This window comes from Melanotaenia boesemani, chromosome 1 (assembly GCF_017639745.1).
Source record: "Melanotaenia boesemani isolate fMelBoe1 chromosome 1, fMelBoe1.pri, whole genome shotgun sequence".
Classification (NCBI taxonomy): domain Eukaryota; kingdom Metazoa; phylum Chordata; class Actinopteri; order Atheriniformes; family Melanotaeniidae; genus Melanotaenia; species Melanotaenia boesemani.
Window position 1 is genome coordinate 21272822 of NC_055682.1, and position 21265 is coordinate 21294086.

Consider the following 21265-nt stretch of genomic DNA (forward strand, 5'->3'; position numbering starts at 1 on the left):
AATATTAGAGGTGAGTTGTGCTGAGTGATCATCCAAATGCAGCCGCGCTCCCTCCAAGGATCAGATGCTCTCTGAGCATGAGTTGGGGACAGACCCCAGAGCACCGTGAGCCCAAGCAACCCACCACCCTGGGGAAGACCCAGCAGGGCCGGCTCAGACAGCAACCCCCACCAATCCATCCAATTCACACCCATGTCACCCGCCCACCCCTTCAGACCCTTATTCCTAACACAACCAGACCCCGGACTCAACTGCCACTAACCTCTATGCGAGTAGCCCGAGGGGGCCCTCATCCATTCTGTTTATCCATACCAACATAAAGATATATTCACCATCACCTGTGTTTAAAACAGATGCCCATACAGACACAAATTCACAGCGTCCCCTGGGGGTTGCATGCCACTCATGCAATGGCATGTCCCATCCACTTCAGATAATACAAGGGCTTGATTTCACCAACTCTCCCCAGCCCACTCAGGCCACCTTCTATCCACCCAACCCCTCCCCCTCTGCCCATCTGCCTGACAACCCTTCCTGTCCACCCACCCACCCAACAACCCCACCCATTTACACGCCAAACACCCCCATCTGCTAAACACCCACCCAGCCAACTCCCTCCCACACCCTAAAGCCAGACCCCCACCCACTAGAGAGACACTGTGGGCCCCAGAGCACCTAGTGTGCCTTTTGGACTGAAAACCTCTTGGAGACCAGAGGAAGAGAAAAAAAAAAACTTGTGTAGCTCACTGTGTGACAACTCTAGTCATAGTACTTGTATACTGCTGTTTATATGTATATTTTGTCTGAAAGTGAATATCTGAGAAGGTGGCTGTCCAATTGTTATGCAATTCTGACACTTTGTAATCAAAATTCAGTTAAATTTAAAGGTGGAATGCTATAATGACATGGTGTAGGACCGAGGTTAAGGTCTACAAAGATTGAAAATTCTGCAAGACAATGATCCATGTCATCCCAGAAGCAATGTATTTGTTCATGCAGAGATTTGTTGAAAACTTGATTCTCATAAATCTACACTCTGGGATCCCCCTGGTTATTTAGCAAAACAAAGCAGAGTGGCTGAAGTGAATGTGTGTTTGCAGTTCTGGCCTGTGATGTTCTATCTACCAGCACGAACAACAGCTCCAACCACAGAGGCCCCACTGAGTGCCAAGTGTGGTGGCTGCTTTGAATTAGCCAATGCAAGTTACAACATGCCTAAAAGTTGGGTTGAGGCTTAAGGGGACTGTGTACTTTAGGAGCAAACTGCGTACCTACCGCTTCCTGAACCTCATCCCTGCCTGTGTCCTTTCTTTTCCCTTTGCTCTGTAATTGCTGCCACTACTCGACTGCATCCTGTCCCACTGACTCAAAGCCGTAATGTGCAATGTTGCTTCCCTCTGCTTTGCTGCAGAAATGATACATCACTACCTGTGGAAAAAAATAGGTTGCATATTTGTCTCTGGGAGGGAGGGGAAAAACAAAGTGGACCTCTGTGTCTCAAGGAAAGGTAGAAAGGTACAAATGGATCACCATAGGTGTCCTTGGAGAGGATGACTTAACTGTGGTCTATGAAACAAAGTAGCTTGGTAGGGGATATATAGACACTTAAAGGCAATATAGCTACTGGTGCTCCACACCCACCACTCTTCCTTACTTTTACATTAAATAGAGCAATAATTATTGAATTCCGTTTGAATGAGCAAGATGCTAGAAAGTAAACAATGGGAACATAATTGCAGATGGAAGGTAATCAATGCAGGCAGTCATTTGGGCCATGTTGATTGTGTAGGGTCCTGCATGTACTCTATGTGCACAAGAGTGTGTGCTTTTGTGCAGCAATTGCAAATCTAAGGTGAGTAAAGGGGAGTGTGTGCTGTGACAAGAAGCTGAGTAATACACTCTCCCACATGCACACACAAAACTAGAGTCGGGTAATCCCTCCTTCAATAATGACCCAGGGCTCTAAACAATAGCTCTCAATCAGCTGATCAATGTGTCCACATAATTCATGTGCGACTCACTGTCTTTAAAGTGGGAGGAGAGGGAGGGTAAGCAAGCAGGCGGTTCAGGGATCAATGCCCTGTGTGGTGATAACGAGTCTGGGCCTATGCCCACAGGAGCCCCACGTTGGCGTCCAGGGTCTCTTTCATTAAGAACATTTGGATAAGCATGGCTGTACATACATAATGTGCACTTCTAATCATAGTCAGATAAACACATTTCTGCCCCTTTTAATGAGTTGGGCCCTGCTTTTGTGACATACAGCAATGACTCCAAAACAGGCAGGAAATGATGTCAGTCCCCAAATAAAAGAGGAAAAGAGAAAGAGAGAGAAAGAGAGAGAGAGAGAGAGAGAGAGAGAGAGAGAGAGAGAGAGAGAGAGAGAGAGAGAGAGAGAGAGAGAGAGAGAGAGGGAGTAAAGCAAATTAACAGCAAGCTGTTGGCCTCCTCTTTCAGTAGCTAATTAACAGCTTAACCTCCTGGAGCTTTTATGAAAGCCATGCTGGGAGGAGCTTGCCAAAACTGCAGTACAATAAGTTTACCTGCAGGAGGCGAGAGCAGGGTGGAGCCATGGGGTACCTAAACAACTGTTACAGCCACTTGATGACATGTGTACTGGCAAGGTACCATCTGGAAGCTGAAAAGGGCAAATTAGGACCTGCCCTGGCCCTTCGCTTTATTACCCAGAGTAAAGTGTCAACATAACAACCCTCCATTTTGGACAGCAGTGACAATAACTGCTTGAACAGGGCTGGGGAAAGAAAACTTTTTGGGGTGATTTTCATTTGAGCACAGCATGACATACACAGCATCTTAGTATTTTTTGAGCATCAATAACAGCTCATTTTTATTTTACTGCCAGTATAATCAAAATAAAATAACAACAAGTGTCATTAGGGAGAAAAAAAACCATTTTGGGGTTGAAACAAGTTGTTGGACTGTGACAATGTTGCAAGAAACAGATAATATGAAACCAAAATATGACTATCATTAAAACTGGAAAAAAACTGATCAGATTTTCTTAAGAAACAAACAAACAAAAAAAAAAAAAAAAAACTAGTAGCTCTTTTAGGTTGAACACACTTGCTTTGAGCACAAATATAATTCCTCAAAGCTCCAGTTTTCCCAGTATTCTTCATAAAGATAGTATCAACCAAAGGCTGGCAATATTTAACTAAAAACCACTCCCTGTCTTCAAGCTTAGAAATTAGGCCAACCCAAAGTGACAAAAGTGCTATACTTTTGTATAAATATTTTCTGTATAACATTTTCCTGTGAGGAGTTATTATTTGCAATGCAAACCACAGGAATACCATAAGTTAAGCTACAGACAATTAAACCTGTTGAATAGAATTTTTATTCCATTAGATCTAGAGGACAATCATGGGAATGTATAAAAAATACTGTATAACCTGTCTGATATCACTGCTATGGTATACAGAAATGTTAACGTAAGCAAATGTGAATATTAAAGAATGAGGTGACTGACTCAGCTGTGCTGTAGGCCAGTGATGTGTCAGTGGGGTGAAGAGAGTGACGGTACTACAGCCATGCCATTTACAAGAGTCTCCTACACCTTCACTGCTTCTTATTTGTCACTTGCCAGCCAGACAACGGCAACAAGCCTTGCAGAGGTGCGCAGCATGTGAGAAGTAAAAAGCTTGTTAGATGGAGATGAAGGATGAAACAGAGTTTTGCAACAGTGGAGGGGAATGAGCCCTGTAAGTATGAGTAAGGGAGATAGGAGGCTGTTGGATTAAGATACAAGCAAACACAACTTGTAATGATTAATGCAGTCAGTGAGAATTAAATTCAGAGCAGTAACATTACCCAAACACAATTAGTCCTCAAGAACAAACATCACGTTCTGCAGTGAAAGCAGATTCACAGTCATATAATTCTGGGAGAACAGCCAACTGAAATCATGGCCTACACTTGTAATACAGAATGTTTCTGATGTTGTCATCCAGAGTGTCACAGTTACACATATATATCCATCCATGTTAGTTACAGTGACCCAGAAAAAGCTTTAACTGTTCCCACAACAGTAGGACTAACCGCAAGCCGTGCTTACTGTACTACAGGTGTACACACATTCTTCCTCTTAAAGCTTTTGTCTATAGCCAAACTCCACCTTTACACCGACAACAGCAGCGAAGAGACACAGAATCCAGTCTCCTCAGGCCTGTATTATCTAGCTCTCACCCCTGGCGTTCTCAGTTTGGTAGTGTAAATATTTCATTAACACATAATTGGTTGCAGCTTGAGGCTATGCAATAAGGCTGTGATAGCTGTAACACTGTATGTTTTCTGACTATCGTGTATCCTTTCTTTATGTAAAATTCATAGAAATGTGTTTTGGGGAGCTGGTGTTTGAGATCTCATAAGGGGAAATGTTTAGTTTTTCATGCACTGCCCTCACACAGCCTCACTAGAGACACCAGCTAATTAAGAACAGTGATGATGTGCTCAGCCAGTGTCAATATTTAACCCAGTCTTACGCAGCTATCTTTATTAGCAGCTCTGCACTGACAAAGGAACAATATGGCCTTTGAGAGGTTCTCTTCTTAAAATGGAAATTAATGAGTGGGGTTGAGTGGAGGTGAATATAGAAGAAAAGGTCTATATGTGGGCTTATTTTCATAGAACATGGAGTATGTTGATGGAATGAAACTGCTACTGTGGGTTCTTCAAGCAAACAGCCACTAGTTGCACCTGTCAACCCTTGTAAAACTAGCAACTAAAAAAATTAAAGCTTAAATGAGCAAAACACTGATATTTCAGTTGAGGTATAGAGTATAAACTAAACAAAAAGGCCTTTTAATCTAGTTGCTGCAAGCAATACAACTGCTTTTATGATTTGGACAACCAAAGACAATTTACTACACATCTTATAAAAATCATTTTCAAGTCTCCAAGCTATAACAAGTCTGAAGTAGAACCAATTAGTCTAAAGACACAAATTGTTTTTTTTACCTATGTGCATGAGGTGGTTTTGCTGAAAAAATAATGCTCTGTGCAGTGCCCACCTACTTCCTATAGGCATACTAGCACTAACAGTAATACATATGGCCTTGCTAAAAGAAATTTCTTTAGAGGGTGACCTCTGTGTCTGCGTATTAGCTTAAAAAAATAACATAACTGCACTTTACATAAAAAAGGTACAAAAGTGCTCATTGATCAGAGTGATCAATTAAGGATCAATAACCTAAACTCATCATTCCCAGTGCAGCATAATTGCTGTTGAGATATAGCTGTCACAACTAAAAATCAAACAAAGTCCAGACTAATTGGAAGAGGCCTATTGCTATGGCCATGCTGGCAAAAAGCTTTAGAAGCCCCAGAAAGACTTTATGATGAACGGTCACTGGAGCGTCCCAAAATAACTCCTCATGCCATTAGCCAGTGTCACCGTGGAGGTCATTGTGTTGGCTTCAGGGACATGAAATATAGGCCATAATAAGCTAAAACAAGAACTTTGCATCCCTTTCTGTGAAACATGACCAGTTCTTAAATTAAATTCATTCTCACATTTATGGATAAATTTGATTTTGATATATTTTAAAAGAACATTTAGTAGAATATTTCATGTAGATCTATGTGTTCAGCCAGTCATTATCCACTTCAACAGCAGAACACCATAAAGTCACCTGGAAAGTGGGTAAAGCCATGAGGCATGGCTGATAAAAAAAGAGGGTGGCATCTAAGCCAAACTGCCCTCACTTGCCACACCATATACACTCAATTGTGCAAAAAATCTGAAACTATACTTCAAAGACTACTACTTTCCCCCTTCCTGTTTATTGATTAGGTAGAGCTCTTGTTCAGTAATTGTGCCGTAAATCAAGCATGGTGAGCACTAATCTCAACCCCGGGAGGAAAGTGTTAAAGGTAAAACCTGCTGAAAAGTGCATAATTATGGCGCTGTGTTCAGCCAGGGGAGAGGATATACTCCTCCCTCTCACATTTCTCACTTATTGCCTGCCTGCGCAACCAGAGGCAGCAGGGAGAGGGGTTGGCAGAAGAGCAACGGGAAGTGTATACAGTTTCTAACCACCTCTCGCTCCCTCCCTTACTCTTTCAATCCTTCTCCCTCTAAATGCATTCCCAACCAAAGCGCCGGGGGCGCCATGCTTGTAAAGAAACCACAGCCTTTTGAGTGCCTCTTGTATTTACAAACGGAGGCATGTTGAAATCAAAGGCATTACCACATGACATAACACATTAAACAGCTGGCAGATTGAGAATTTATATACTGAATAGATAGTGAATGGGGTAAACAGGAGCAGGATAAGTTTAGTTAGCTATATGTGGTATGAGAGCCAAACTTACCTAAACCAGAGTAAAGGAATCAGCTGCAGCAGCTCCCTCTTTTCCCTTGCTTTGTCTCCCCTCTTAACACACAGCTCGGGCTATACTCCAGGTGGAGACAGCTATCACTTTCCCATCAACTTCCTGTTCCTCTTGTCTCTCCGCCCCCCTTTTCTCTCCACTCTCTCACTCCCAGCTGCTTAACTTTTTTTTTTTTTTTTTTTTTTGTCCTGTGCCATTTTTGAAGTAATACAAAGCTGTGTCTCTTCCCCCATTTTCAGAAACACTGCAGTTAGGAGATTTTTTTCCCCCTCTCTTCATGCCTCTGTCTGTTATCCTCCTGGAACAGCTTCCCCATGTTGCTATTCTGCTTAATCTCACCTCAGTTTTTATTTCACCGTCATCAGCAGGGATCTAAAAATAAATGATAAATGGAATATGATATTTTAAAGTCTTATCTCTTATCTGTTCTTACAGGGGAATAATAAGGTAGTTAATCCTCCTGATCCTACTCAAATTGATTAATCAGCACATGCGGACAATCAAATAAATGATTAATATTCCCCAGTCATGTGGTCGGACAGTTACCCCTGAAACCATCAGTAATAATTCAGTAACCCTTCCCAGACCACAGGCTGCAGCTAGTCAGCCTCACTCAGCATCAGCTTTCTGATGTTCAGCAGGACTTTGAACTCCCTGCACAGAATCTCAGACACACCAGGGGTAAAACTATCTACAGTCTACTCTCTCTAAAGCCCCCCTACAATGCCTGTCTACCTGATCAGAATCATCTGCCATATACAATGCATATACTGGATATAGGGAGATAGATAATATCCTATAGATGCAGTCCAACAGCTGTTAAAGACGACAGCATGTCCTCATATTACTGTGGAGTACTAGAGAAACAAATATGAGTTATCTGGTTTCCCAAGGTTTTATACACAGAAACAAATAAATCATATAAATGTTCATGTACAAAAACATAAAAAACTGAGATGCTGTTTTATGTATGCACTAGTAGAAGTGTGTAAAATATAATGCCAGTGAGTTGCCTGCAACAGAGCAAGGTTTTATCAGGCCCAAACAGAATACGTGACTGAAAAACAGGCTGTTTAGCAGCAACTCTCCCAGGTCTCACCACACTGAGCAGTCCCTGAAAGCTGCTAGACAAAGAGGGGAATCTCCATTGAAAAAGGCTTTCTTTTCTATCCCATTACCCACACTATTCTCCCTCCCACAGAGGTCAGTGGACCACCATCTTCATGGCAGTCCTCTGCATCTGCCAGCTATAAGAGTTATTAATCAAGTAGAGGGCTGGAAGCAGAAGGAAGCACTTTCTGCTGCCTCATATTTGCACTAAGGCAAGACTGAAATGGTGGGGGTGGATACTGGGGTACGCTGGGATGCATATGAATATATAATTGGGTGGTGGGGGTGGAGGACGGGTTGTCTATCCATGCCTGTGCTTATACACATGAAGTTATGCAAAGTCTGTACTCTACCACGCTGTTTATACCATAAGTACACATTCAGTTTCAGTCCCACCCTAATCCCTCTTTTCAGTCTTGCAGGACACTTGGCTGTTGTACTGCATCTGACCAGCTGGTTGCCTTAATTACTGCATGCAGCTGTCTCCTGTAATGAAGGCCACTTGAGCATGTCCAGGACACTGTGACTCTTTACTGCATTGCTATGTTTTAATATGACTGCCTAGCATTACTACAGTCATTTAAAATACATGCTTGTGGCCACTGACCTCAGAGGGTTTAAACAGGGTAGGATCAGGTTGACTTTTAGCTTTATAGCATACTGATGGCCTTTCACTTGTGTCTGAGAACCTTGGAGGGTAAACTACTCACTCAACTGGGTAAGGCCTGAGCCTTACCCAATTGAGTGAGTGTCCATTCAGCTCTTGCCAAAATACCCTGTGATATAAAGCTTTGTCTAATAGGTACGACCACAGCGTGTAGGGCAGTGTTGTGTTTATATTTAAACATTATAGTGCACTTTGATCTCGTTCCTTGCTCCACTGTTTATAAATCAGGCACACAAATATTTATGAGCAGATTGAGGAAAATGGCTAGCCTGGTTTGTATCTCTAGCCTCTTTCCCTCCCTCCCCCTGTGGCTGATGTGTGGATGAGGCCACCACAGACGCAGAGCGAGCATATAGGCCCCAGGCCACATCCATCATATCTGCTCTGACTCTGGCTATTGTGTGGCCTCAGAGAGGGCTGACCTAACCGACCTAAGTAACAGAAAAGAAGGCACATTTACTTTGAATGAAGGAGAAAATAATAAAGAACAGCAAATAATAATCATCACTGGTTTGACTTGTGGGAAATGATGAGTAACGGCTGAACCACAATAAGGGCATGGTGTGTATGCAATCGACAGCAAAACTGGGTATGTAAAAGTGTGTGGGGTGTGAGTGCACAAATGTATTTGTGCCCCTGACTAATGCATTACTAGTTCATCAGTAACAAAGCTCAATAAATTAATACAGTTATGTTCAATACATACAGCCTCTGCCTCTCTTTTAGTTCACCTATCTGTTTCTGCCTACAACACAGAATGAAAGAGGCCCCGAGCTTCAGGATCCATGCGCTTTAATTGCTCCCCCCTGCCCTGACCTCTGATCCAGATTACTCTGATATACAGCATCTCTATTAAATTGGGAAGTAGGAAAATATTCTTTTAATGACCCTCAGTTCTAGTGACAGCATTGAAAATGGAGGAGGAAAAAAAAATCAATCTTCTTCTTTCCTTTTTGCCCTTCACTGACTCTATTAGTTCCCTTTTTATCTAAAGGTTGACTCCAAAAATGTGGAAGGAGCTCAGGGTGAATGAAGAGTCTAGTCTTGTTCTGACAGGGCAATGGACTTTCCTGAAATGCATCTTAGTAATGAGGAGATTACAAACCAATGGTCAAAATTTAACATCTTTGCGCTGCATCTTGACTGTTCTTCAAGTACGCAATGCAATTAATGATTTATATATATATACACAGTATGTATATGTGTGTGTGTGTGTGTGTGTGTGTGTATAGAGTCAGGCAGCCTTCATCTATACTGTGCAGAAAGTTGATGCTGCAATTTAGACTCCAGATCATTCAGGAGATAAGATTGTTTAAGCAGAAAAGAGACAAACTGGACCAACTGTTTCAGCGACATAGAGCATAAAAAAGGCAAGGGTGTGTTTATCTGTCTGTGCATGTGTCCACTATACAGTAAAAGCAGATGAACTGTGCGTGTGTGTCTATGGACAGGGGTGGGTGGGGGTAGAGAGGGGGTGGTAGTGGTGGACTGGCTTGTCGATCGATGCAGTGATTGGCAGTTAATGGCTTTTGCTGTTCTGCCTTGGTAACCTGGCCTGATGGCTGTTGCGTCTGATCAGAGATGGCAGATGGTGTTTGATTTTTGTATATAAACCTCTGACTTTGTGGAGATGGCTTCATCATGTTTAATGATTTAAAAGTTAAGCTGAATACTGGGAATAGTCCAATGCTGGATCTCTCATTTAAAAAGCCCTAACCACCCTTCCAGATGGAAGCGCTGATCTCGCTTAACTACGTGCACCACTCATGGTTAGTATTCAGCAGCGAGGCACTCTGTCCTTCAGTGGTAAATCATTACAATACAATTCACAACACATATGCTTTTCTCTATTTTCTGTTATCCATTTCATTCCAGTCTCAAGCTTCATTTATGACATACATCCCCACAGGCTGCAACTCAGTCACAAACCCCTGACCTAATATGATGACTCAAAGAGTCAAAAATCCCCTAAGATCAAAGATAATCCTAAATACCAAAAGCTCTATTACCAAATTACTCCAGATCTTTTCACCCAACCAGTCAGTAATGGCAGCACATAGTAGAAACTGAGCCTACAAAAAAAGGTTGTAAATGGAGGAAAATTGAATGATAAGCTCCATTTGAAGTGTAAGAGAAGATGGTAGGAGAGTACAAACAGCAGGTCCTCAAATCTCAGATTTTTCACAGCAATTTCGTGTCCTGATGGGTTTGCCTTTATGTGGCTACTCATTTAACTAGTTTCAACTGTTAAGGCATAAGCCTGTGGTGTAAGTCTATTTAATACCTCATGACACCAGGCTTTTTGATGCTTCGTCCCAATGAATTTAAAATGGAAAAGAAAACTTTAAAATGAAACTTTCTATATTAGGGGGAAAAAAACTGCAGGTTTGATAATTAAAATAAGTTGTTAATAAATTACAGAAATATGTGTGTGAGTGAGGGAGAGAAAAAAATAGAAATATTTAGGTCATTCTGACACATGGAAATGCAAAATGAATATACCCTCACTCCTGAAATTTCAACAAATAAAATACTTTGCTTTACAGAAGTTATTAAGATGTTCTCTCCCTCATGCCTCTCAGCATGCAAATTACAACACTGATCATTTGAATAATCATTTGCATTCCAGATCTCACAATTTCATGTCCAAACTTTAACAGCTCCCAGAGTTCTCATTTTGACTTTAGCTGCACAGGCCATGCTTACATTTCAAATTATTTCAACCTAACAAACATAAATTACAGAAATTCCTATCTTGTGACAGAGACAGACCATATCAAGGAAGGAACCTAGTTTGAATTATTAATCAGGCCTTAATTTTAGGGAAAATGTTGATTGACACTAAGAAATAAAAAGTGTGTGGGGCTGGCAGTGAGAGATGACTGAGGGAGTTCAGTGGCTGTGGAGACGTCCCCTAATGGCTGAAGCTCAGAGGAAATTTCTTTGGTAACAGGCCTCCATAAAGCAACAGGATTTGATTGAAAGGGGACTTTATGAAACACAAATTTGTGAAACTACTTATGCTGAACAAAAATCCTGCACTTCAGTCCACTGCTTTCACTTGTTATAGTTAGAGGGGAAAAAAAAGCTTTGGTTTGACCCAGAGGTCTGCTATGTAAATGAAAGACCATGAGGTGAAGGTGAGTTAAGAAGAGAAATTATATGTTGGGGAGGGGTCTACAGACATGGTAGTTGAACTTTATTTTTCTTCCAACATGACTACGTCTATTCTGGGCATCAGTGTGTCATGAAGGAATGTTAGGGCCATAAAGTATCAGTGTCCTTGAGAAGCTGAAGTGCATTCTTGTCCCCAACTCTTGACGCTGCCTTTTACTCACTATCTCTTTCTACAACTTGCTACCCTTTTCTCTTATTCAAGATCTAAGTTTAAGTATAAAACAAGTGTACAAGATGGCATCTGTAAGAAAGATAATATTTGAGGACTTAAACAAACTTTCTTCTAGTATTTTTCAGCAGAGCTTTGAAACAGCCTTGATTCCAAGATAATGCCTTTGTTCTTTGTCTCAACCACACACTCCCCATAGCTTCCCCTTACATCATTACATTGAAATTTCCATATAATAATTTAAACGAGGGATTCTATTCTCTTCTTTAATTTTCATCCTTCCATTTTAACCATCTTTTGTATTCAAGAATAAAAGGGATAATGAGAAAACAAGGTGCAAAACGATCTTTTCCAGAGCTCCTAATAAAATACGCATGACACCCTGGGCTGCACCGCTTAATTACAAAAGGATGAAATCTTTTCTTCTACATCTGGAGAAAACATTGTCCACATAACACAGGGAGATTTACAGCTCCCAGTTCTGGACTTCAGCACACAGCAATTAGGCAAAAACAAGGATGGACAACCAGAGCCATGAAATTCAGGAAGAGATGACTATTCGCTCTTGACACAAAAGGTCCCACATTTTTAGTTCAGTTAGCTAGTGGATAGTTTTTTTTTTTTTTTTACTCAAGCTTTGACAGTGGTCACAGAGAGGTGAAGAGGACTTTTGACTGCATAAAGTACCTCATCACTTTTTGTAATACATCATTTATCCAAGCAGTGCTTTGAATAAACCCTGCATATAGGCATCAGCATGTCTCTGACTCATCATAACAACAAGCTTCCAGTGAAATTAAGGTGAGAATTTGAGAAAGTTCTGCAATTCATCAGTTATCCGTGAATCATAAAATGGAAAGAACCCAGCAGCAGATCTGCTAGAAAGAAGAAAAACAAAGTTTTAAAAAAAGAAGCAGTACATGACTGTGTATTTAGGAGTAATGGACTAATGTACTGCTGTAATCTGAACCAAGTATGGGTTGGAATCTTTCCGCATTCACATTCACTCTTAAATAGCTTTATATCACAATATATATAACACTGCTTATAAAACTGCATTTAGCTACTGAAACATCCTTTTGGACTTGCAACTTGGACTTTACAAGAATAGGAAATTGTAACAACCACCAAGGGACCCTTGTGTAAAATGTATCTGTCCCATGACTCTACCCTACAGGCCATACCCAAAGAGAATGAGTCCCTGTGTGCTCATCCTGCCAGCCCAAACCCCCTACTTTCTGCTCATCTGTCTCTTCACCCTACCTTACTTTCATGTACAGCTTCACTGAACACAGACCTCAGAAAAGAGTAGTTTTGCAGCCTTGACCACTCAGAGGCCATTAATCTGGTGGCTAAGCCACTGATGTATTGATGGCACAAAGCCTGTAAGCTTGCCTGCCTCAGTTTCTCCATCCCTGTAGCTTAGGAGCTGTATAGATTCACAGGAACTTCAACCTGGCCTCATCAGGGCAGCATTTACCTGCCGATGGCAATAGTTACCCTCTCAGCTGCAGTGGATGCAGACTATCAGATGAAATCCAGCCACAATACCCATATAACATATGCTAACATGCAGTAAACATAGAGTCGTTTTATGCAAATAAATTCATCTTGCAACATGAATTTGCATTATGATGCCAAGAACTAACAATTGTAAAAATAAAAAAGGCATGTAAGCTATACAATGCAATTGCAGTTTACTTATTTTGAACTGATATTCAGCTTCGACCACATTTACTGCAGTTTGACTATTAAATACACAATAAGCTCAGGGAAATCAAAATCTGCTAATTATATGGAATCTTACAGGGGTCTTTTTGAAGACAAAATGAACACCATCACCTTGACAACTTTGTAATAGGGGTTTTATGTGGTGGGAAGAAGATAGGACCATGATTGATACTGCATGTCTGTAATTTCATCTTTACGAGACAGTGGCAGGCAAAGCCAAAGTGCGAGACTAGATACAGAATCCCTCTGGTTGATGCACAAAAAAGTTCCTCCAAAATGCAACTGCCCCCTCAACAATGTCCATAACTCCTAAAGGGAAGAAATTAATTTAATTATTTGTCATAAAGACAAAATTAAAGCCTAGAAAACACTGTTGGCCTTTTTTCGGAGGAAAACTTGATCATTATACAGATGAACATTATATTAGAGGTACTATACTATTCAATGCGAAGCAAAGACTTTCTATGAAGTCTAAAGCTAAGTACTGGGAATGTGGGTTATGAAGACAGAATATTTAGTTGAGGAAAATGTTTTGTGTTCTAGCCCAGTTGTATTAAAAAAATTCTTTGCTGATGTAAAGCATTCAGGTTTTTATCTCTTGTACTTTGTGGAGACGATGAGAAGAATGAAAAGGTAAAAGGAAAGAAAATGACCAGGTAACACTGAGAGAAAGACATGTGAAATAAAACATTTTTTTAGACTAATCTTAAGGTAGGTACAAACTGTATATCTGCATCATACATCATTGCCTATAGTGATAAAACTACACACACAAAGTGAAGCTTATCTCTGCCTTGAACTCTGATAAACCCAGTCACAAAAACTGATATAACTGTGCTTCCTATTCCTTTCCTTTCTTAAACATCAATCTGTCTTTTATGATGATCAGGTTGGAGATAAAATTATCACCAGCTTTCTTGCACATTAGCAGGACTGTGCGCTATTACCCCTGTCCAAAGGTAATCAAAGAAAAAAAAATCAACACAGCATCTGAAGGTCTCAGTTTCCCAGCTCACAATATAACACATCATATCAGCTCTTTGCTTTCTCTGATCTTGTCATGGAACACAGAGAATATATATCTTGATCTCTACCTTAAACCCTTTGGATGAGGGCAGAGAATGTGTTATATGATGCTATGGTGTCTTTAAGCTGTGGTAAGCAGCTATTTAAAAAAGATCTGGCACCACTGTCTTAACAGTTTTTTGCTTCTCTTTTGCATTCATTCACTGTCATTTTGTTAGTCCCAGCAACACCCACAGTAGGGCCTTTGCATGTTTAAGAACAACACCACCAGCAACAGCTGTGCCACGGGTCAGAGCCTGACCCTTTTTCCTGGCCCTCTCGAGGGGTGAGAGCTAGAAGAGTCGTGAAATTCTTGCACCCTGCCAAACACTAAGCCCTAGTAGCCCTCCTCTTCTTGCCTGACAGCACCTCTTTCCAGTCCACCAACATTTTGAGATGTATGTCACTCCTTTCTTTTTTCCACCCACTACTATTATGGATTTGTTTGAGGTATGATGCTAGAGCTCGAAACCCTGCAGGCAATGACCGACACCTGACGCAACGAAGGTAACTAGGGTTATGAAACATAACAGTCAATTTTCTATTTATTTCCTCTATGACTTCACTAAAAAAAAGTATACATTTGCTGAGTTCTGACTTTATAGATGAAACAATTGCTTTGTGTCTGTCTGTCTGTCTGTCTGCATGCATTCACACGCTTGTGAATGTGAAAGAAGAGAATAGGCTGTCTCCCAGGATGTGCAGCTCACGCTTTATTAGAGCGGTACTACCAGTAAATCAGAGCTCAGCTCTTCCTGGAACTGCTGCAACCTTTCCCACTGAGCACTATTACTGAACAATCATAGGCTAGCCATGATAATTAGCAGAGTATCTATCCGTCCAACCCTCCTGCACCCCACCCCACCCAGCCCTTTCTCTTATCCATCTCTCCATCCTCTTTCTACCCCTTCTTTACTTGGAATTGTCTGGAAAGTGAGTGGGTAAGACGAGGCCCCCAGCAGATATCACTTTAAGAACATCTCACTTTACCTGCTCGTAATTTTTTACCTAAATGGTGGACTGAGTAACAACTTGTTTAGGTCCACACTGTAAAAATTCCTGCATATATCAAGCAGAAAAGAGAAGGAGACTGGGAGAAGAGTTGAACATGGACATACCAAACAAGTCAAACTAGCAATAATGAAAAAAAAATGTGTAAACCTATCGATAAGCAGCCATGCTGTCAACTTGTCTGAGTCAACAGTATTAGACCTCCGACATAAGTCTGAAACACAACTCTGTCAGAATAAAACTATCCTATCGGTGGTTTCTTTCCAACTACAATTAACTGTACGTCCAAAAGGATTGGAGACATTTCTGGTAGTTATGATCATTTATAGGAAGAGGTCATCTCTGCTGGCATTCCAGAGTCTGAAAAGCCAGCACTTCTGCTGAGTCAGATCATAAGTGAAACACCTTAATGCCTTTTCATGTAACCACTAATCCCTTCATTTACATTACAGCCTCTTTTCCCTCTATTATGTTTCAGTGTGATTATTTGCTTTTTGCATAGGACAGACATTTTCTTTCCTTGGTTTAGTTTTCCTTCGTTCTTTAGGATTACAGTGTGGGGTAAAGTAAGAGCAGAAATGCTTCCCAAGATACACATGTATCATGTTCGTTAATGGACAGCACATCTAATCAAAAGCTCAATGCTTTAAAGTAGCAGACAGTGGATATGACAGGGTGTGTATGGCAGAGGGAGGAAGGTGAAAATTTTATATAGTTGGGTGTGATCTACACAGCAGGCCCAGGACAGAAGAAAGGATGTCAGGACGTTCTAAAGATTACCCATTTGATAGTGACGGCACTTTCTCCCCGTCTTTCCATGGCCAAGCGGCATCTGGAGTGGATTTTGTGCTAGCAGACACCAAGGAACACGATTACATTCAGCTAACTGTGCTCTAAACTGATTATGCATGTGCCAAGCTAATGGACTACATTTGCAAGAGGAAAAATAACATCCAATCAATCTCAATTACCGCCGATTGCACCGGCCCCCGAGACAAGGAAGGTAGCCAGCTAATCCCCCCACCCCACCCCCCTTCTTCCAATGCTCCTCCCCTTTCCCCCAACCCTTGACTGGAAGCTGAGCCCTGTGGCTGATCCTGATTAGGCTCCTCCCATTCCAGCTAATAAGAGTGACCAGGGTCTGGAGGTGGAGCAGCCTCACCTCCACACCCTGGGACCTCCTTCCAGAGGTACAACCACTACTATACTATTATAGTAGGAAATGGCTAATTGTTAAATGTGTTTCATTTAGATTAATCTATCACAGATCTGAATATTGTAAAAGTATTTTACACAAACCAACAGCCGGTTATCTGGGCTGCTTGTGTTCAGGACTGACCCTTCTAAGAGCAGATGGGCATCCGACATGCTGTCATCAGAGTTACTCAAATCCCTATGGTCCATGGGAAAAAGAGAAGGTGAAAGTTAGCTTCAAAACACAAGGGACAGTTAGCAGAATGCACAGTGTTCAGAATAGGTTTATTCTTAATTGAGGACACAGTACACAGGGGGAGACAGCAAAATCCCCCCCCTACTGTTTGGTGGTCCAGTGGTCAGGATGACTTGCTGGATCGTTCTGTGGTCTTTTGGAACATTCCAATACATGGGGTGGTGGGGTTGATATTTTTAGAAAGCCCTAATATGGGCCACATACCACAGACTCTCAAATTATCCCATCCAGCTTAGCCCTCAGTTTAAACCTTCCTTTTTAATTCCAGTAATTACAGGCTCCAATTTATATGGAGCTGTGCACACAAAGGGCCTGTTTAATGCAAACCAGTTTGATTTGGGTGAAGTGTCCCAAGCATCTCCCACATCTTAGAGCCTGTTTATGCTGACTTGATGATTTATTTTCTCCCAAAAAGGTTAAAAACGGTGCTATTTGCATCAGATTTCTTTGGGGAGGAATAAATGAATGGTGATTTTCCTTTTTTTTGTCCATGCATAATATACCAAGTGGGTTTTACAGGCTTGTGGGGCACTGTGGGTTTCTGCCTGTCAGTATCTTTACCAGGACCGTAAATTCAACATAGTAAGAAAACTGTGACATTGTCAAGAGGGGAGTCAGTGCAGCCAAGAAGCCTCACAACCATGTACTTGTTGTCACACTGGTGAGTCATAAACTACTCTAATGATTCTTGTCAACTTGTGAACATCTTTGTTTTTGAGTAGTGTCTGGGATGAGTAGGTGCATATGAGGACTGCAGTTTTCTCTGGTTGAGAGAGCAGGTAATTTCTGGACAAATGCACACACTCTTAGTTGGAAGATCAATTGGTTTTAAGAAATATGGAGCCATCTTAAGAGGCTTAAGTCATAAAAAATGATCATGTCTGGATGTGTTGTACATATTTAATCCCCCACAGCCTGCCCAGCAGTGTGACATATGTCTCTTCTCTCGTAACAACATGCACGGGAAAAGAGACAGGGGAGAAAAAAATAACAGTTTCTTTTGGCCTAATGCTAAGCAGAATGCACAAAGACAATGCAATAATATAAATTGTTCAATATCCTGCTAGACAAAACAAGTTAATCCTTCCAAAGGTGCAAAGGAAAGAGTTTGTCTGAGCCTGTTTTTTGTTTTGTTTTTTTTCATTAGTAAGATATGAGGCGCTCAGAGGAATTTGGGCCAAGTCCAGCAGCTAAGGACAAGAAAGGAGAACCACAGACTGAAAAACACATGATGACCCAACAAATTCACATATCCCTGTGGCAATATTGTCATTTGTATAAATAACCTATGAAAATCTTTCATTGGCCTTCGTCTTGGTGCAAACCACAGACTGATGAGCCAAACACTTCCCTGCTCCCCCTGGTCCTGTTTAACAGCTGCAGCAGTAGCCCTGTATCACACCTGCACCTTAATCAAAACACAGGGAATTGATTTCTCTTTTTTACTGTTATTTCAATACAAAGACCCTGTGGGCAGGAAACATGTCTGTCATGCCAGGTGCTCTGAGGAACCATTCACAGTGCTGGTTGGGTGTCAAATACATAGCATTTCTGAGGGGTTAAAATGACCACTTCACCCTAGTTTTTAGTGTAATTAAAACTTCATGCTTGAAGCAGCATTTTTCAGCGGATGATGATGCCTTCTTTGGGAAAAGATCCAAACATCAGAAGCAGGAAGTAACACACTGCTGTGCAATGTAAACAACTTAATACAAAAAAAAAATAAAAAAATAAAAAATAAAAAATCAAGATGGACAAATAGACAGTTATGATGTTTGTGTGTAACATATGCTTACAGCAGCTAGGTGATGCCAGTGTTTCTATTCGTTTTGGTGTGTGTTTGCATTTGAAGCTATGCCAGTTTGGGTTAAGCGTAGACTGGCCGAAGCCGCAGACACACACAGGATAGGTACCTAAGTGGAATCAGGCCTGTTAGATTTATGGCCATTTGTTCAGAGAGTGTTCATCCACTGGCTATTATGGAATGATTAGAGGAGAAGGTGAAGCTCCAAGTCCAGCAAAAATCAATACAGCTGTCGAGAACAATTCAGCCTTTCCCGCTCCAAGGAGTATTAGCACCAAACCTCTGTCTCCTAACACTTCTTCATTCGTCTCCAAGTGATTCTCCCGTAAGTTACCAAACTGGCTTCTCCTGCCATGTCTTTCTTATGGCAACAGTGTGGCCCTGCTTATATATGACTACTAGGAAAGCAACAGTTACACAGCAAAGCTATCATTCATTACTTGGAAGACAGCTGTTTGTGTTGTGGGCAGCACTAGAACATTGATTGTACCTACAAAATATCTAGCTGGCAGAGAGATGTTAAAAAGGCATTTTTCCATTTTCCAAAACTGTGTTTTCATAGTTCATAGATTCCTCTTTAAAGATGATAAATAATGGTCTATATTTTATATAGCGCTTTTCTGTACCTGGAATGATGCCCAAAGCGCCTTACATCATACATCACATTCACCCATTCACACACTGAAGGCAGCAGCTGCCATGCAAGGCGCTAACAACGACCCATCAGGAGCAATTTGGGGTTCGGTGTCTTTCTCAGTGACACCTCGACATGAACTCAACAGGCAGAGGATAGACCGGCAACCCTCAGGCTACAAGACGACCACTCTACCTACTGAGCCATGCCGCCCAATAATATCTCAAATAATCTCAGAAATAACACAAGCATATTATTGCTCTTGGTTATGTCATAAAATCTCAAACAGGGAAGTTAACACTCCAAATTTGCAACTGTGTTTGCACAAATTATATAAATGATTGTAATAAATGTCTCTGTGAATAACGTTCTGTTAATTTTCATAATTTTTTTTTAATCTAAATTATATTTTTTTAAATGCTGTGCTGAGTGATATTTGTGTGAAAGAAACTAACCTTGTACAGTTTCAGGCTTGCCTCATGGCGAGAATTGACAGTGTGCATCCTTAGCTTCTCCAGGCTGTTGGTGTAGTAGTCGCAGGCATTACACTTCAGGTGCACTGGATTGCCTATGGCCACACATTTCAGGCGCCATTCATTCCCTTTGCCCCCTTCTTTGATGTGGGCCACAAGCTGGTACTTCTGCACATGCTTGTCTGTTTTGCAGTGCAGCTGGAAGTTGGCCTTGAGCTGAGTGGTGTAGTGGCACAACTTGCATTGATGAGAGTCTCCCACCACAGCACGCCACTCCTCTTCCGGCAGGCTGCGCTCAGCTCCCATATGCATACCAAGCACATCCAGGTTGTCAGTGGTGAAGCGGTTGCACACAGCACACTGAAAGAGCTTGAGCGAAGGATCTGTGGTTTGTGATAGACTTTCTCCCAGGGTCATCAGTTCCTCAGACACCAACTGCCCACCGCTCAGGCGCATATCCATAGGGATTTCCCCACCTACTGTAACACAGGCAAACAGAGACAGGGTGAGGATCGACAAAGGTATTTAGATGAACCAAACACATGTATTATTAGGTTAGACAAATTCAAAGTTTACAGCCTTAAGCAATAGTTACATTTTAAAGGATTTTATCTCAAGTACTTCTCCTCAGGAGTACCATCTAACATAAAGAGGTCTGTCTATTGGTTTGATATGACAAAGAAATGTTCATGCTTTGCGCTACAAGTAAGAAGTGCTTAGAGTTTTCCACAAAAAAAACAAAACAAAAACAAAACAAATAAAAGAAAATAAATGCAAAAAAACTAGGTAAAAAGAAATGTTTTTGCCTTTACTCGCTGATCTTTAATCTTTGACTGCCCAGACGGCGCATGTAGGTTTGACCTGGCCTGGCTTTACACTAAATTAATTCCAGCAGCTCCTTTTTTTATTTATTGCCGCAGCGTGCAGCTTGTTCTTAGACTTTTCTCCATTACCTGGGCTTTTATAGCCAGGAGAGGGAGACCTCTGTAGAAGTCCTCTGAAATCACTTACAGACGCAGCAATGTAGTCATAACTCCTTACACTCACACAAACACACAGATACACCCATATGCTCACACACTGCCCTAGACCTGTGTTGTTCAGTATCTTACACCTTACATTTCTCTACAGCTTTCATACTCCATAACTATGCAAATTCAGTGATTTACTATAGATCGGGATTCTGTTTCCAAATAATTTTTATTGTTAATTAGGACAGGATTCTGATTTACAGTTTTGAACTTGTTTTGTTGGAAGTTCTTCCAATTTGCAGCCAAAATGCTGAAAAATGTATGGACTCTATGACAATCTCATTTATATAATAGATTACAAATATTTTAGTTTTTTTTTTCAAACCCACTGTTTTAAATAAACAACTGCTGCTGTGCAGCATTACAGTGGATGATAGACATAGAACTTGGACATCATCATCCCCTTTCCATTTTTTTAATTCCCTTGATCATCATTTAATATTGACTTTTTACTAGTCGAGTCTTGGGAATAGGGATTACAAAGACACTGAGATCATTTGAGTTTAACATTTGATATGTCTGTAGCAGTACAAAGAGAAAAAATATGCACCTCACACTTTAGCTGTTTGGTCTGAGATTTCCATTTGAT

General features: G+C 41.1%; 1 protein-coding gene across 1 annotated transcript in view; it reads right to left on the minus strand.

Annotated features, from left to right (window-relative positions):
* Nucleotides 1-21265, minus strand: part of zfhx3 (zinc finger homeobox 3) — a 131824-nt gene that overhangs the window by 61357 nt on the left and 49202 nt on the right. Inside the window, exon 4 of the mRNA XM_041985150.1 lies at nucleotides 19628-20124. Coding sequence (XP_041841084.1) covers nucleotides 19628-20124 — 497 coding nt within the window. The remainder of the gene's footprint in view (nucleotides 1-19627; nucleotides 20125-21265) is intronic.